Below are 18,309 nucleotides of genomic sequence, written 5' to 3'. Positions count from 1 at the left end.
TGTTTTATAGTTTGTGTAAGAGTTTTCGTGTTTCGTCTTTCTTTAATAAATTCATTATGTCTACATTCATCGCTGCATTTTGGTCCGACCCTTACTCCTCCTCTTCATTCGAGGAGGAGGCATTAGACAGCCGTTACAGATCCTTTCTTAATAATCTACAGGACAACCAGTTCAGGTTGAAGTCTAACTTATTTATGAGTGAAGCTTTTAGTGAGAAGTTTAATGGTTTAATATTTAATAATTTTAGCCCCCCAAACTCATTTTCATTATATAAATTGGAATGTTTAAAACTTCTTATGGCTGCAAGGCAAAGTGTTGAGTAGCCAGTGAAATCGTGTCCATTTCAAACGGCCTCCTACTCAAATCTTGCTCGTACAATATGAATATTATTATTCTTTTTGGATAGAAAACACTTTGTAGTTTCTAAAAGAGTTGGAATTATTTCTCTGAGTGAAACAGAAGTCCTTCTGCAGCACTTTTCCTGACCAGGAAGTAAAATGTCAGAAATCGATGCTCTTTTCAATTTGATGCCTATACATGGTCTTAACACTTAGGAGTCTGCTGACAATCTATACGCCTTCCTATTGGTGTAAAGAGGATGTCAGAGAATAAATTTTTCTGCTCATCTTGTTCTGTGGTGGAAAAAAAACTATTCCTTTGTCCTGACCGTCCACTTCCGGTACTCTGGAGGAAGTGGGATGGACTTTTGTTTTGCCTTGGTAACGAACGGCTAACGTCTCCAGCTCGAATTGTTTTTGCTACATGTGAGCATATCATCGTAATGTATGTTTTTTCAATATAGTTTAATCAGATTATTGAAACTTTATTCGGGAGTTTTGCCGTGTTCCGTCATCTGACTGTGTTTACGTTGGAGAAATTTATGCCACTACGCTAGTGCCAATGCTAATTGAAGAGGGACATTTGCCATTCTGAATCGAAACAACGACTCATCTGGACAGAGTACACGTTCTTCAACAATCTGATGAAAGATCAGCAAAAGTAAGACCCATTTTATGATGTTATTTCATATATCTGTCGTGCATGTGAATTGGCCGTGGGCGCCCAATTATTTCTGTCTATTGTAGCTACGCTAATATAGCGATACATTTTGTTTGCGCTGTAAAACATTTAATAAATCGGAAATATTGTTTGGAATCACAATATGCCTGTCTTTCAATTGCTGCAGACTATGTATTTTTCAGAAATGTTTTATGATGAGTAATTAGCTATTTGACGTTGGTGTCTGTAAATATTATGGCTGCTTTTGGTGCAATTTCGGCTTGTAGCTGAAATGTAAACTATGGTTTATACATGAAATATGCAATTTTTTCGAACAAAACATATGCTATACAATAAATATGTTATCAGACTGTCATCTGATGAATTTGTTTCTTGGTTAGTGGCTATTTATATCTTTATTTGGTCGAATTTGTGATAGCACCTGATGGAGTAAGAAACTGATGGAGTTAGAAAAAGTTGTGTCTTTTGCTAACGTGGTTAGCTAATAGATTTACATATTTTGTCTTCCCTGTAAACATTTAAATAATCGGACATGTTGGCTTGATTCACAAGATGTGCACCTTTCATCTGGTGTCTTGGACTTGTTAATGTGTGAAAGTTAAATATTTAAAAAAAAAATAGATTTTGAATTTCGCGCCGTGCATTTTGAGCTGGATGTTGTCATAAGTGTACCGGTGTCGGGCTGCCCCCGTAAAAGGTTAATTTTGTCTGGCTTAGCGTTCCAAATAAGGTTAAATGTTTTTTGCTCATATGATTTAAAAAATGAGGCCTGGAGTAGGCAGTGCCATTAGTATGTAAGTAAACTATGATAGGACCAAAGAGTTAATGTCACGCTCGTTGAAATGAGGAGACCAAGGCGCAGCATGATATGAATACATTCTATTTTAATTAACGAATAAACACTAAACAAACTAACAAAACAACAAAACGAACGTGAAGCTATTTAACAAGTGCTGACATGCAGCTACATATAGACAACTACCCACAAATACAGATGGGTAAAGGAAACCTAAGTATGGTTCTCAATCAGAGACAATGATAGACAGCTGCCTCTGATTGAGAACCACACCCGGCCAAACAGACAGAAATACAAATCATAGAAAAAGGAACATAGAATGCCCACCCAAATCACACCCTGACCAAACCAAAATAGAGACATAAAACACTCTCTACGGTCAGGGCGTGACAGTACCCCCCCCCCCCCCCCCCCCCCAAGGTGCGGACTCCGGCCGCAAAACCTGAACCTATAGGGTCTGGGTGGGCATTTCACCGTGGTGGCGGCTCTGGTGCGGGACGTAGACCCCGCTCCACCTCTGGCTTGGCCCACGTAGGTGGCGCCTCTAGAGCGGGGACCCTCGCCACCAACCCCGGACTGGGGACCCTCGTAGCGGGCCCCGGACTGAGGACCCTCGTTGGGAGCTCCGGACTGGAGGGCGCCTCTGGAAGCTCCGGACTGAAGGGCACCTCTGGAAGCTACGGACTGAAGGTCGCCTCTGGAAGCTCCGGACTGAAGGTCGCCTCTGGAAGCTCCGGACTGAAGGGCGCCTCTGGAAGCTCCGGACTGAAGGGCGCCTCTGGAAGCTCCGGACTGAAGGGCGCCTCTGGAAGCTCCGGACTGAAGGGCGCCTATGGAAGCTCCGGAATGAAGGGCGCCTCTGGAAGCGCCGGACTGAAGGGCGCCTCTGGAAGCTCCTGACTGGAGGGCGACACTGGAGGCTCCGGGCATACTTTGACACTTTTGTTTTTAACCCCTAGATGTTCTTGTTGGATTAGATTTTAATAGCTAGCATTTTGATGGCCATAATAAATAGATATGGAGACAATGGACAGCCTTGATTAACTCCTCTTAACAGCTCGATACTTTCTGAGAAGTAACCATTATTTACTTTTTTACACCTGTGGTTGCTGTACATAACTTTAACCCATTGTAAAAGAGATTCACCGAAATGAAAGTAGTCCAGGCATTTATATATGAATTCTAGTCGTACTTTATCAAACGCCTTTTCGAAATCTGCTATGAAGACCAGGCCTGGTGTCTTGGATGCTTCATAATCTTCAACTGTTTCAAATAATTATCGTATATTATCTCAAATATATTGTCAATGTAAAAACCCTGTCTGATCAGTATGAATAATATCTGGTAAAACCTTTTTTTTCTATGTGCTATGCATTCTGCCAGTATTTTCCCGTCACAACATTGAAGGATAAGAGGCCTCCAGTTTTTTAAATGGATTAGATCTTTTTAGTTACCACCTGGAATCTGTTTCAGTAATGAAATCAGATCTTCTTGTTGAGTACCTGAAAGTAGTTAAAACATTCTGATAATGGTTCTTTGAGTACATTAAAAAGATATGCCATCAAGCCCTGGTGGTTTTTCAGACTGAAATGATTTAATTGCCTCAAGAAGTTCCTTCTCTGCAAGTTGGCCTTTATACAGGTCTTTCTTGAAATTTGTTCACAATACATTCATTATTATTAAGAAAGAATTCCTTACAGTTAACACCATTCAGTCGAAATGGAGGAGACGGAAAATAAAACATATGCTTGAAATATTTTGCTTCCTCTTTCAAAACACAATTTGGTAAAATCATGGATGACTCCGTCATTTGTATTACGTTTCTGTAAATAATTTGTTGTAGCATTTCTATGTTGAAGATTCAATAATTTTGTTGGCCATTTTTCACAATTTTCCATTCAATTCGCACTATTTTTTGTAATAAAATACACTTTATAAGTTCTTTCAATTATTTTTATTTTTCCTCTAACTTATTCAATACAATACTCAGCATTAAAACAAAAACAGTTTAGGTCAAAAGAGATTAGACTAATAAAGTAAATAGAGGAAATAACAGTGCGGGTGGCAATAATAGTATATTAATAATAGTATAATAATAATAATGTAGAATAATAATAATAGTATATTAATAATAGTATAATTATAATAGTATAATAATAATAATATAGTATATTAATAATAGTATAATAATAATAATGTATAATAATAATATTAGTATAATAATAATGTATAATATTAATAGTATATTAATAATAGTATAATAATAATGATGTAGAATAATAATAATAGTATAATAATAATAGTATAATAATAATAGTATAATAATAATGTATAATAATAATAGTATATTAATAATAGTATATTAATAATAGTATATTAATAATAGTATAATAATAATAATAATAGTATAATAATAATAATGTATAATAGTACTAGTATAATAATAATAATGTATAATAATAATGTATAATAAGAATAATAGTATATAATAATAATGTATAATAATAATAGTATAATAACAATAATAATAATAATAATAATGTATAATAATAATAGTATAATAATAATAATAATAGTAAAATAATAATAGTATAATAATAAAAATAATGTAGAATAATAATAATAGTATAATAATAATAATAGTATAAGAATAATGTAGAATAATAATAGTATATTAATAATAATAATATAATAATAATAATAGTATAATAATAATAATAATAATAATGTATAATAATAATCGTATAATAATAATAGTAAAATAATAATAGTATAATAATAATAATGTATAATAATAGTATAATAATAATAATGTATAATAATAGTATAATAATAATGTATAATAATAGTATAATAATAATAATGTATAATAATAGTATAACAATAATAATAATAATAATAATGTAGAAAAATAATAATAGTATAATAATAATAATAGTATAATAATAATGTAGATGAATAATAGTATATTAATAATAATAGTATAATAATAATAATGTATAATAATAGTATAACAATTATAATATAATAATAATAGTATAATAATAATGTATAATAATTATAATGTATACTAATAATGTATAATAATAATAGTATAATAATAATAATAATAGTATAATAATAATGTATACTAATAATGATAGTATATTAATAATAGTATAATAATAATAATGTATACTAATAATAATAGTATATTAATAATAGTATAATAATAATAATAATGTATACTAATAATAATAGTATAAAAATAGTAGTATAATAATAATGTATACTAATAATGTATAATAATAATAGTATTATAATAATAATAGTATAAAAATAATAGTATTCTAATAATAGTATAACAATAATACTAGTGTAATAGTATAATAATAATAATAATGTAGAAAAACAATAATAGTATAATAATAATAGTATAATAATACATGTATAATAATAATAAAAGTAGTATAATAATAGCATAATAATAATAATGTATAATAATAATGTATACTAATAATGTATACTAATAATAGTATTATAATAATAATAATAGTAGAATAATAATAATGTAGAATAATAATAATAGTTTATTAATAATAATGTATAATAATAATAGTATAATAATAATAATGTATAATAACAATAGTATAATAATAATAGTATAATAATAATGTAGAATAATAATAATGTAGATTAATAATAATAGTAGAATAATAATAATGTAGAATAATAATAATGTAGAATAATAATAATGTAGATTAATAATAATAGTAGAATAATAATAATGTAGAATAATAATAATGTAGAATAATAATAATGTAGATTAATAATAATAGTAGAATAATAATAATGTAGAATAATAATCATGTAGAATAATAATCATAATGTAGAATAATAGTAATAATGTAGAATAATAATCATGTAGAATAATATTAATGTAGAATAATGTTAATGTAGAATAATAATAGTATAATAATAATAATAATAATGTAGAGTAATAGTAATAGTAGAATAATAATAATGTTGAATAATAATTGGCCTCTATAGTAGAGGTATTTTATTGCCAACTGTGCTGTTAATTCCTATATTTTCTCTTAGTCTAATCTCTTTTGACATAAACTGATTTTGTTTTCATGCTTAGTATTGATTTGAATGGCCTATACAAGTACATTTGAAAGTGTTCCATACAATAAGGGGATCGACTGTGCCTACGTTATGCGGACAAAAGTCATTTATTAACTATTTTGCCCTAATATTCCACCCACTAAAACCTCCCCCTATACTGGGAGGTCTGTTGTCACGAAGACCATCAGACCATCTCCCTGACCCATGACACACCGTTGCATCCGATGGTAAACCTTTGGCCACCAATTGGCGTAGGCTAAACGGAAATATGGGCAGTCCCATGACATCATAATTCAATACTGCCACCCTTCACTCACAAATTCAATTCCCCATAGGTCTATTGCATGTGTATAAGGGTGCTTTTTATAAGAGAAATAACCAATTAACATGGAAAACAGTCAGAAAAATTCTATAATAACAATAATAATAGATAATATTAATGTCTCTGTCGGCAGAGAGACAAATTCCACGTGTCCTTATTACATCTGTTATAATCCTGTCGGCAGAGAGACACATTCCACGTGTCCTTATTACATCTGTTATAATCCTGTCGGCAGAGAGACACATTCCACATAGTCCTTATTATATCCTGTTATAATCCTGTTGGCAGAGAGACACATTCCACATAGTCCTTATTATATCCTGTTATAATCCTGTCGGCAGAGAGACACATTCCACATAGTCCTTATTATATCCTGTTATAATCCTGTCGTCAGAGAGACACATTCCACATAGTCCTTATTATATCCTGTTATAATCCTGTCGGCAGAGAGACACATTCCACATAGTCCTTATTATATCCTGTTATAATCCTGTCGGCAGAGAGACACATTCCACGTAGTCCTTATTATATCCTGTTATAATCCTGTCGGCAGAGAGACACATTCCACATAGTCCTTATTATATCCTGTTATAATCCTGTTGGCAGAGAGACACATTCCACATAGTCCTTATTATATCCTGTTATAATCCTGTTGTCAGAGAGACACATTCCACATAGTCCTTATTATATCTGTTATAATCCTGTCGGCAGAGAGACACATTCCACATAGTCCTTATTATATCCGGTTACATTCCTATTAGCAGAGAAACACATTCCATGTAGTCATTATATCCTGTTACATTCCGACAGAAAGAAAGAGAGAGCAAGGATCATGCATTTTAACAGCCACTAATGACTTCCAGTGAAAATGTGTCTTACGCATCACACTACCCCTAAAGGAATACATAGGTCTAACTGACACATTTTTACAGTGTTAGTTTCTTCCGCCGTTGTACAATGTGATATAAAACACAGGGAAAAAATCATTTAGACTGTTACTGGGCCTTCTTTGACTTCACCAATTAGAGCCACTCGTACAGTAAAACACAAGTCACTTTGATTTGGTGTATGTTTACGGCAAAGCGTTCGTTTACACCATACACCACTATGTAATTAACCGTAATCCCTTAATCGCTATTAATTGTGGTGCTGTTCGTCGAAGCAGACCCCTTTTTTTCCCTTTACAGTCGAGGCTACGCTGTTGCATATGCATGATGTGTTAATGTCGCTTGTTCATCTCCAGTTGCTATGGCTGCAACCTACACACTTGCCTACAGTACATTCCCCTTCAAATGAATCTGGAGGAGTAAAAGGACATACTGTAGGATTCGGGAGGAAGACATCGTATTATCCGTTACTTTATTACTCCCCTGACTCACTACGCTGTGTAACACTCTTCTCCCTGGGGCAGACCCTGAGACTTCTGCATTGACAGTATAAGTTTCATATTTACTACAACAGAACATTCATTTACTGAGACGCACCGCTTGTCTAGGCGTGTTAACTGCTGTTGTGGCCCATGGGAAAGACAATCGCTCGACAAGTCCTCTCGTCTTAGATACTGCAGAGCAATAGTATTTTTTTGTTGATATACACTCTGGTACCTAAAGCCATATGCTTTAGTATGTATGCGTGTAAAAAAAATATATGTAAATACTTTATGTAAAAAAAAAAAAGAGGGTACTTTAAATCACATTGTCCAGAACAATTACTGGCATTGAAACGTAATAATAGTACCAAGATTATTTGCCACTTAACTTGTCTGCTGCTTGAATTAATAATTTGTTATTAACTACACTGTGTCACCGTAAAAGTAATGAGCACAGCCTCAGGTCTCAGGTGAATGAATGGCAGCCACTGTAGGTAGGGTGCAATCAAACCCACACTGTGCTTAAACCGGCATTGTGTGAGAAATCACATTGGTCCTGTGTCACAAGAATGTAAGAATTGATTGTCTGTCTGTCCCCCAACATTTTAACAGGGCACGGTGGAGCTAGGCCACAGAGCCTCCCTGTAGATGAAACAAGCCATTTGGTGACAGATTGCAGTGCCTTTATTTCTCACTCCCTTCACACCCCTCCTTTCCTCACACTGAGCCCATCTCACCGGGACTCGCCACTCCGACAGGCGCTTGTGGTGTCATTCCCTGTTTGGAATCTGGAATGGGCTGGAATTCTGCAACCCACAGATCCATTCCCGAGGAAGTTTGACACCACTCAGTGCTCAGACATCAGAGCCATGCTATACACAAGTGGGCCTCAATGGGGGGTCGTATTCATAACCCTTCTGTACAAGATGGGACTACAAGTGGAAAGGGAATTGGTGTACCCTGCGGTACAACATCTCAACAAAAAGTATATTTTGCTACATTTCTTGTGTATTTTAGTACTTAAGTACTCTGGACATTTTTATCATATGTTTTTGGAGAAAATTTTCGCTTATCATACAGAGAATATCATCTTGCCACCAGGATAATTTCTCTTGAGTTGTTTCTGTAAAATATGTAATGCTGTTATTCAGCTGCCTATACACACCTACTGTCCATTGTTCTGGTTCAAAGATCTTTGGCTAAAATACAAAATGTTTCATGTCAGCGAAAGATGAATATTACAAAAAGGGCTTTGGAGTAGGAGAGAGGAGTGAGACTGGGTATTTAGAGTAGCTCGACCCTTAGGGAGTGAGGGGGGATCTGAGGGGAGAACAGAGCCTGGGGATGGGGATCATTCTGCTTCAGTGAGTCCCTGTGTGTGTTTGGGGAAAACTCTTTCTGGCCTGAGTCAGCTCTCCCAATCCTTTGGCTAATTGGCTCCCATTGTCCCTGCAAATAAAGGAACTGTATGTGTGTGTGTGTGTGTGTGTGTGTGTGTGTGTGTGCGTGTGCGTGTGTGTGTGTGATACAAAGACATACAGTACAGTACATCCTACATGTTCACCTGTGCAGACACGTTGGATCTATGTGAGTGACACAGGTGGGCTCTCTGCTAGGTTTGAATACCAGAAAATGGGTTACTGAGGTACACCAAGATTTCCCGCCCAAACCGACTCCCTTTTCCTGGGATAAATAATTACGAGAAAACTGTAAATTATGAGGTGAAATGGAACTGTTCAATTAAATGGAACAAAAATATAAACGTAACGTGGAACAATTTCAATTATTTTACTGAGTTACAGTTCATATAAGGAAATCAGTCAATTGAAATAAATACATTTGGCCCTAATCAATGGATTTCACACGACTTGGCAGGGGCACAGCAATAGGCTTGGGAACCAGGCCTACCCACTGCGGTGCCAGCCAACCAGAATGAGTTTTTCCCCACAAAACAGATTTATTACAGACAGAAATACTCCTGTTTCATCAGTTATCTGGGAGGCTGGTGTCAGACGAACCCGCAGGTGAAGAAGCCCGATGTGGAGGTCCTGGGCTGGCGTGGTTACACGTGCTCTACGTTTGTGAGGCCGGTTGAACATACTGCCAAATTCTCTAAAACGACATTGGAGTCGGCTTATGGTAGAGAAATAAACATGACATTTTAGAGAAATAAAGCTCTGGGGGACATTCCTGAAGTCAGCATTCCAATTGCACGCTCCCTCAAAACTTAAGACATCTGTGGCATTGTGTTGTGTGACAAACCTGCACATTTTAGAGTGACCTTTTATTGTCCCCAGCACAAGGTGAAGCTGTGTAATGATCATGCTGTTTAATCAGCTTCTTGATATGCCACACCTGTCAGGTGGACGGATTGTCTTGGCAAAGGAGAAATGTTCACTAACAGGGATGTAAACAAATTGGTGCACAAAATATGAGAGAAATAAGCTTTTTGTGCATATGGACAATTTCTGGGATCTTTTATTTCAGCTCATGAAACACTTTCAAACATGTTGCGTTTTTATTTTTGTTCAGTATATGCAAGATGTCTAAATCTGGCTTCTCTATGGCCTTCTCTCTGCTATCTGCATGATCTATCATCAACGCTCAGGGTGGGGCCCGACACATCTCAGGAGGACAGTTCACAATCCATGTATGATCTCATCACGGTCACTTTTTTCTTGTGACAGGTTTGCTGCATTTACTGCAGCATGGCCTATGTTACAGTAATATAAGGACTGAATGCGCGTCTAATTTAGACATCTCCATCTGGCTTTCGGGGATCCCCTTATTTATTAATTGTAAATTAGATCTAAACATGTTTTGCAGCCTATTACTTGAATATGGTTGCGTTAAATCAGTGCATACGCGAGCACGCTCTCACCGTCTTTCTCTCTCTGCATCAATTCCCTTCAAATTGCATCCAAAATAGATCATCCCTTTCAGGTTATAAATTCAATGCGGTGTAAGCCATGTATCTAATGAATGATGGGTTATGCATACGTGTATAGCCTCTGCCTCTTGTGCATTACGCACCTGTGCACCGCTGGCCATTAAAAAAACGCTCCTTCGCTCTTCCGAGTCCCACGAAAAACCAGACTAGAATATTTTACTGGATATTGTTTGTTTGCATTTCTTATAGGTTAACTAACAGACTATTGGAAGAGGGATACAAGCTCTTATTTGCTGAATGTTATATACAGCAGCCAATAGAACTGACGGGGAGAAGAGAGAATGCGTGATGGCGGTAGGCTAATCAGTTAACGTTATTTATTTTTTACCCGTCACCCATACCCATTCAATCATCGCGAAGAGAAGTGAAAGCCGTCTGCGTCTTATTCTAGTCCTAAATTATTCAAGCATGTCATTACTATGAAGAAGACGAGGACAACGAAACTTAACTGTTGAAAATGAGGAAGGAATGAAGCAACATTAGAGACAGAAAGACGAAGTAGGCCAATGCTTACGTTACAAATTACTAGGGGAAATATTATGAAAGGTAGGCGACATATGCGGAAAGGTAGGCGACAAATGAAAGGTAGGCGACAAATAGGCCATATTATATTTCCAAATTCAATCAATTTGCTAGACTAATCGTAATTCTGTAGGCCCCATGTCCTGCGCCATCTTTGCATATCCTCTCCCAGTTTGATGGTTTGAATGAGGTGTGTAATAAAGTCATATAATACAATGGAGAACTGCAGTGGTCGCCAACCGGTCGATCGCAATCTTCAAGGCATTCCTAGTCGATCACCAAACATTTCTGCAGAAAAGCCAACGATAAAGGCTTGCTCTCCTTTTCTTTTCTTTTTCTTTTTTTTCTAAATAAATTTTTATCCCCTTTTCGTGGTATCCAATCGCTAGTAATAAGTAAGGTCGAAAGCCATGCGTCCTCCGAAGCACAACCCAACCAAGCTGCTTCTTTAACGCTGTGTTAAAGCGTGCCTCCAACCCGGAAGCCAATGTGTGGAGGAAACACCATGCACCCTTGGTTAGCGCGCACTGCGTCCAGCCCGCCACAGGAGTCGCTGGAGCGCGATGAGACAAGGAAATCCCTACCGGCCAAACCCTCCCTAACCCGGACAACGCTAGCCCAATTGTGCCGGTCACGGCCGGCTGCGACAGAGCCAGGGCGCGAACCCAGAGACTCTGGTGGCACAGTTAGCACTGCGATGCTCTAGACCACTGCGCCACCCGGGAGGCCTGCTCTCCTTTTCTATTATTATTCGTGTTGGACTGCTGGCGGTAGGTGCGCTTGATTCAGAAGCTCTGCACACCGGGTTAACAAAGTGTTTCGTTTTGAACTTTTCATTTGTCCTAACCGGCGGACCAGTAGATCTGTGGCTAAAATCGAGTATACCCATTGTACCGATCACAGCAATGTTTGATACTACCCTACGTGGGACTTCACAACTTTTAAAACCATGACCACAGAGAGAGCAAAGAGCTGCTGTTTTCATGATGAGTTCATGTTTATTCCGCACTGTTTTTAACACTATTACAAAACATAAAACGAGCTACTCAGTATGCTACTTCCACTTGCGCGGCAGCTGCAATGAATGCGTAGCCACGTGTATCAATAGCCCTGCGTTTTTATTAGGCTATTATTAGCAGCTTGTCGTGTCTATTTTAATATCTAGGAATATTTCACTTTTTCTATTCATAGGAACAACATTAATTTGTGTATGAGGCAGATGCGGTACGACTCGAGTTTCGCCATCAGTTAGAAGACAGTGTCCCCTCTGGTCAGTCTCACCAAAAGAAAGGAAGGAGGGAGCAGGGACTCTGAGAGGCAGACCCTATGCTGCTCTTTTCCTCCGCTGAGACTAATGCTGCGTTCACAACAACTGGGAACTTCAGTGTGCTCAATGCTGCGTTCAAAACAACTTGAAAAATACGAGGTCAAATCATGACATCAGTGATCTTCAGGTCGACAAGTCGGAGCTCTAGAAGGAATTCCGAGTTGGATGACCGTTTAAATAGTTTTTTCAGAGTTCCCAGTTGTTTTGAATACGCTGAAGTTGGAGATTTGAGTTCCAAGCTCAGTCCAATAAAATAAAAAAGTGAATTATTTAAATTTAAGCTCCGCAGTGCCTCGCAAGTGTTACACCAACTGATCTATTTTGTTGAAATATAATATGGTCTGAGTAGAACAATATTGGCAGGCCAAGCGTATAGCCAATATGCTGTGATAATGTATTAGGCCTAATTCCCAAACCTCATTCCTACAGAACTGTTTTTGTTTTTGTTGAATGTTGAATTATTTAAGCCATGTATAAAAAAAAATTTTTTTTTAAAGTTTGTAAAATACCAGGAAAATAATCAACCCTACTCTCTGCCACAGGTGCCTCAGGATGAGTGGAGTGGATACCCAGAGGATGGGGACCAGGACGAGGAGATCCCGTGTCGGCGGATGCGCAGCAGCAGCTACGTCAAAGCCATGGGAGAAGAAGACAACGACTCTGGTGGCGAATCTGATGGCAGCCCCAAGACCTCACCCCAGAAGGCCATCCGACCCGACGCCCTCGTCCTCAAATCAGCTATGCAGAGACCCCACATAGAACCCCAAAGGTAGGCCCGTTAACGTCTCGACTAGAGCTGCTGTACTTCTGGTTTTCAATAATGCATTGTCACTACATCCTGGTTACTGTGTCTGTTTCAGGACACCCTCAGCCTCATACATCACTCCTGCTTGAGGCTGAGGATGATCTAAAATGGACACTGTACTGGTTATCATTACCAGGGTACGTTTACACCAAACTAGTGCAAGTGTGGAGTGTGAGAGAAGAATATACAGTTATATATTTTGGGATTGTTACAGACAAGGCAACAAAGCCTTGTTACAGGAATGACAGTCGGGTGTGAATTATATATTACACAGCATTACTGACATGGCTTTGGGTAAACATTTGGCTGCATTACTGAATAATTACTGAATACTTGAAATAACTGTGCTTATAATCTTGGTTTGGACATTAGATTGGATGGCAGGATTTAAAATGATACTTTCGCTCCGATAGCCAATGTGGCTCATGGATTACCGTAAATAATGTAGAAGCTCTGACCTTTATCTTGGCTGGATCTTGACCCCCTTTCAAAACCCTGAACACGGCTTCCGCCTTTTTGACACGCCATTTAAAAACGTTAACCATAGCTCCAGGCTTTTTGCAAGCTGTTTTCAACCCTAACCCCCGGCTTTCATCGTTGAATTTCATCAAAGTCACACACTGCCATCAGTGTTTTTGTCATTTTCTGTCGCTCCTGCCTATTTGTTTTACAGTAGCTCTCCTACAGTAGTTATACTGTATACACCTCTAGCTTACTAAAGCAAAGACATTATTTGACCTGGCTGTTATATCCATTTCATGTCTCTGTGACCTCTGTCTGCAGTGGGACATTCTGGGGGAGCATGCATGATTTACACATGTCATCCGATGTTGCTGGGCAACAGAGTAAGAATAACTCCTTGGTTACGATTGGCTGTGACATGTTCCTATTCTACCCCAGTGCATCACCAACTTATGTTAGTGCATGACTAAGAGCTTTGACTGTTCTTTGATTAGTCATTGGAACCCAGTTCTGTTCATCAGGTCAGATTTAAAAAAAAATAATATTCTAGCTGGTGAGTGTCACAGACCAACGCAGGTATATCTGACGTTTATCAACTGCTATTTCAATATTTGCCCATCATCTTACAGAGGAAATGTGCATCATGTTATCACAGCACTGTTGACAAGGCTATGGCAACCCTGTCACTTCTCTCCAATGTCATGGTCAAAGGTTTTAAACATGAAAATAAATTGTCTGACAATAAAATGTCATTTCATTATTTGAATGTCTTCATAAAGGAGAAATTGTCTGTCTGTCCCCACTTGATATGTCTCACTCAGCACATATAGTCAGATCCCTAGTTATTGGCACCCTTGATAAAGATGAGCAAAAAGACTGTATAAAATAAATAATATATTCAAATTGTATGCAAAAAAAATGCTGATCTTTCTTTTGATGCAAAACCCACCAGTGGTGTGTGTTACCAAAGAGCTCTATTTTCATGTCATAGAACAAATGTAAACGTCTGGAGTTTGCTAAACGCCATTGGCACTTGGATTAGAACCGGTGTTGTGGTCCGATGACTTGAAAATAGAGGCACGCACACCGATGGTGGGTTTTGCGTACAAAGAAAGATGGATATGCAGAACAGAACCCCTACTGTAAAATATGGGGGTGGATCTTTGATATAATGGGGCTATTTTGATTCCACTGGTCCTGGTTAAGGTCACCGGCATCATGAACTTTACACAAGTACCAGGACATTTTAGCCAAAATCCTGATTGCCTCTCCCAGGAGGCTGAAACTTGGTCGCAAGTTTCCAGCAAGACAATATCCCTAAGCACTTATCAAAATGTCACGCCCTGGCCTTAGTATTATTTGTTTTATTTATTATTTTAGTTAGGTCAGGGTGTGACATGGGGTATGTGTGTATTTTGGGGTATTATATGGTAGAGGGGGTGTTTGTTGTAGTTTATGGTTTTGTGTTGAGTGTATGTGTCTAGCTGTGTCTATGTTGGGTGTAGTTCTAGGAAAGTCTATGGTGGCCGGAATGGGTTCTCAATTAGAGACAGCTGATTTCGGTTGTCTCTAATTGGGAGCCATATTTAGGCTGCCATAGGCTTTAGCTGTTTGTGGGTCATTGTTTGTGTATATGTATAAGTCGACGTAAGTAGTTTGTGTGTGCACTTACGTTTGAAGTTTTTCACGATCGTTTGTTGTTTTCGTTAGTGTTGTATAAGTGTGTCGTGTTTATCTTCGTCGTTGTTATTAAAAGCAGATGTATTCAAATCATGTTGCGCCTTGGTCCTCTCGTTCATGGCAACGCGATCGTGACAGAATGACCCACCAATACCGGATCAAGCAACATGACCAGCGGCAACAGGATCAAGGCATTAAGGATTCATGGACATGGGAGGAGATTGTAGATGGTAACGGACCTTGGGCGCAACCGGGAGAATATCGCCTCCCTCGTGAAGAGCTGGAGGCAGCGAAAGCCGAGAGGAGGCGATATGAGGAGGCAGCACGGAGACAAGGCTGGAGACCCGCGAGTACTACCCAAAAATTTCTTGGGGGGGGAGGCTAAGAGGTGGTGGGCCGAGGGCAGGTAGGAGACCTGCGCCCACTTCCCAGGCTAACCTTGGAGAGCGGGAGTACGGGCGGACACCGTGTTACGCAGTAGAGCGCACGGTGTCTCCTGTACGTGTTCATAGCCCGGTGCGGGTTATTCCACCTTCCCGCACTGGTAGGGCTAGATTGGGTATTGAGCCAGGTGCCATGATACCGGCTCAACGCGTCTGGTCTCCAGTGCGTCTCCTCGGGCCGGTATACATGGCACCAGCCTTACGCATGGTGTCCCCGGTTCGCCTACATAGCCCGGTGCGGGTTATTCCACCTTCCCGCACTGGTCGGGCGACGGGGAGCATTCAACCAGGTAAGGTTGGGCAGGCTCGGTGTTCAAGGGAACCAGTACGCCTGCACGGTCCGGTATTTCCGGCGCCACCTCCCCGCCCCAGTTCAGTTCCACCAGTGCCTACACCACGTAACAGGCTTCCAGTGTGTCTCCAGAGCCCTGTTCCTCCTCCACGCACCCGTCCTATGGTGCGTGTCTCCAGCCCGGTACCACCAATTCCGGCACCACGCACTAAGCCTCCTGTGCGTCTCCAGAGTCCTGTGCATCCTGTTGCTGCTCCCCGCACTAGCCCTGAGATGCGTGTCTCCAGTCCGGTACCACCAGTTCCGGCCCCACGCACTAGGCCTAATGTGCGTCCCCAGGGTCCAGTATGCCCTGTTCCTTCTCCCCGCACTAGCCTGAAAGTGCGTGCCTTTAGCCCGGTGCCTCCAGTTCCGGCACCACGCACCAGGCCTACAGTGCGCCTCATCCGGCCAGAGCCATCCGTCTCCCCAGCGCCGTCTGAGCCATCCGTCTCCCCAGCGCCGTCTGAGCCATCCGTCTCCCCAGCGCCGTCTGAGCCATCCGTCTGCCCAGTGCCGTCTGAGCCATCCGTCTGCCCAGTGCCGTCTGAGCCATCCGTCTGCCCAGTGCCGTCTGAGCCATCCGTCTGTCCAGAGCCATTAGAGCCGCCCGTCTGTCCCGAGCCGTCAGAGCCATTAGTCAGTCAGGAGCCGCTAGAGCCATTCGTCAGTCAGGATCTGCCAGAGCCGCCAACCAGACAGGATCTGCCAGAGCTGCCAACCAGACAGGATCTGCCAGAGCCGCCAACCAGACAGGATCTGCCAGAGCCGCCAACCAGACAGGATCTGCCAGAGCCGCCAACCAGACAGGATCTGCCAGAGCCGCCAACCAGACAGGATCTGCCAGAGCCACCAACCAGACAGGATCTGCCAGAGCCGCCAACCAGACAGGATCTGCCAGAGCCGTCAGCCAGCCATGAGCGTCCAGATCCGTCTGCCGGCCATGAGAAGCCGGATCCGTCAGCTAGCCATGAGCAGCCAGATCTGTCAGCCAGCCATGAGCCATCCAACCAGGATCCGCCGGAGCCGTCATCCAGCCAGGATCTGCCCATTATCCTGGTGTTGCCCCTTATCCTGGTGCTGCCCCTTATCCTGGTGCTGCCCCTTATCCTGGTGCTGCCCCTTATCCCGGTGCTGCCCCTTATCCCGGTGCTGCCCCTTATCCCGGTGCTGCCCCTTATCCCGGTGTTGCCCCTTATGACTATGGTGGGGTGGGGACCACGACCAGTGCCGGAGCCGCCGCCGTGGAAGGAAGCCCACCCAGACCCTCCCCTAGACTATGTGCTGGTGCGTCCAGAGTTCGCACCTTAAGGGGGGAGGTATGTCACGCCCTGGCCTTAGTATTATTTGTTTTATTTATTATTTTAGTTAGGTCAGGGTGTGACATGGGGTATGTGTGTATTTTGGGGTATTATATGGTAGAGGGGGTGTTTGTTGTAGTTTATGGTTTTGTGTTGAGTGTATGTGTCTAGCTGTGTCTATGTTGGGTGTAGTTCTAGGAAAGTCTATGGTGGCCGGAATGGGTTCTCAATTAGAGACAGCTGATTTCGGTTGTCTCTAATTGGGAGCCATATTTAGGCTGCCATAGGCTTTAGCTGTTTGTGGGTCATTGTTTGTGTATATGTATAAGTCGACGTAAGTAGTTTGTGTGTGCACTTACGTTTGAAGTTTTTCACGATCGTTTGTTGTTTTCGTTAGTGTTGTATAAGTGTGTCGTGTTCATCTTCGTCGTTGTTATTAAAAGAAGATGTATTCAAATCATGTTGCGCCTTGGTCCTCTCGTTCATGGCAACGCGATCGTGACACAAAATCCACAAAGAAATGGTTAATTGACCACAAAATCAACATTTTGCAATGGCCATCTCAGTCTCCGGACGTGAACCCCATTGAAAACCTGTAGTTTTGGTTTGAATTGAAGAGGACAGTCCATAAGTGCAGACGAAGGATATAAAAGATCTGGAAAGATTCTGTATGGAGGAATGGTCCAAGATCCCTCCCACTCTCATGAAACATTTTAGAAAAAGGTTCAGTGTTGTTATCCTTGCAAGGTGAGGTATTGAAAGGTATTAAAAACAGGGGGGACAATCATTTAGACCTCTTATCTTTTGGGGGGAAAAAGTATTATTTGTGAAACAAAATCTCTGCATCTGAGCAATTGTATTAGCATAGAATATT

The 18,309-nt window shown here is 40.1% G+C and overlaps 1 protein-coding gene across 5 annotated transcripts in view; it reads left to right on the top strand.

The window, feature by feature from the left end:
* The window catches only part of LOC129817263 (disks large-associated protein 2-like), a 183,975-nt gene that overhangs the window by 117,447 nt on the left and 48,219 nt on the right, over positions 1 to 18,309 (top strand). For all 5 annotated transcript variants that reach the window (XM_055872327.1, XM_055872330.1, XM_055872332.1 and 2 more), the window contains exon 3: positions 12,956 to 13,182. In XM_055872327.1, coding sequence (XP_055728302.1) covers positions 12,956 to 13,182 — 227 coding nt within the window. The remainder of the gene's footprint in view (positions 1 to 12,955; positions 13,183 to 18,309) is intronic.

This window comes from Salvelinus fontinalis, chromosome 20 (assembly GCF_029448725.1).
Source record: "Salvelinus fontinalis isolate EN_2023a chromosome 20, ASM2944872v1, whole genome shotgun sequence".
NCBI classification, from domain to species: domain Eukaryota; kingdom Metazoa; phylum Chordata; class Actinopteri; order Salmoniformes; family Salmonidae; genus Salvelinus; species Salvelinus fontinalis.
This window is presented reverse-complemented; position numbering and strand designations above follow the sequence as displayed.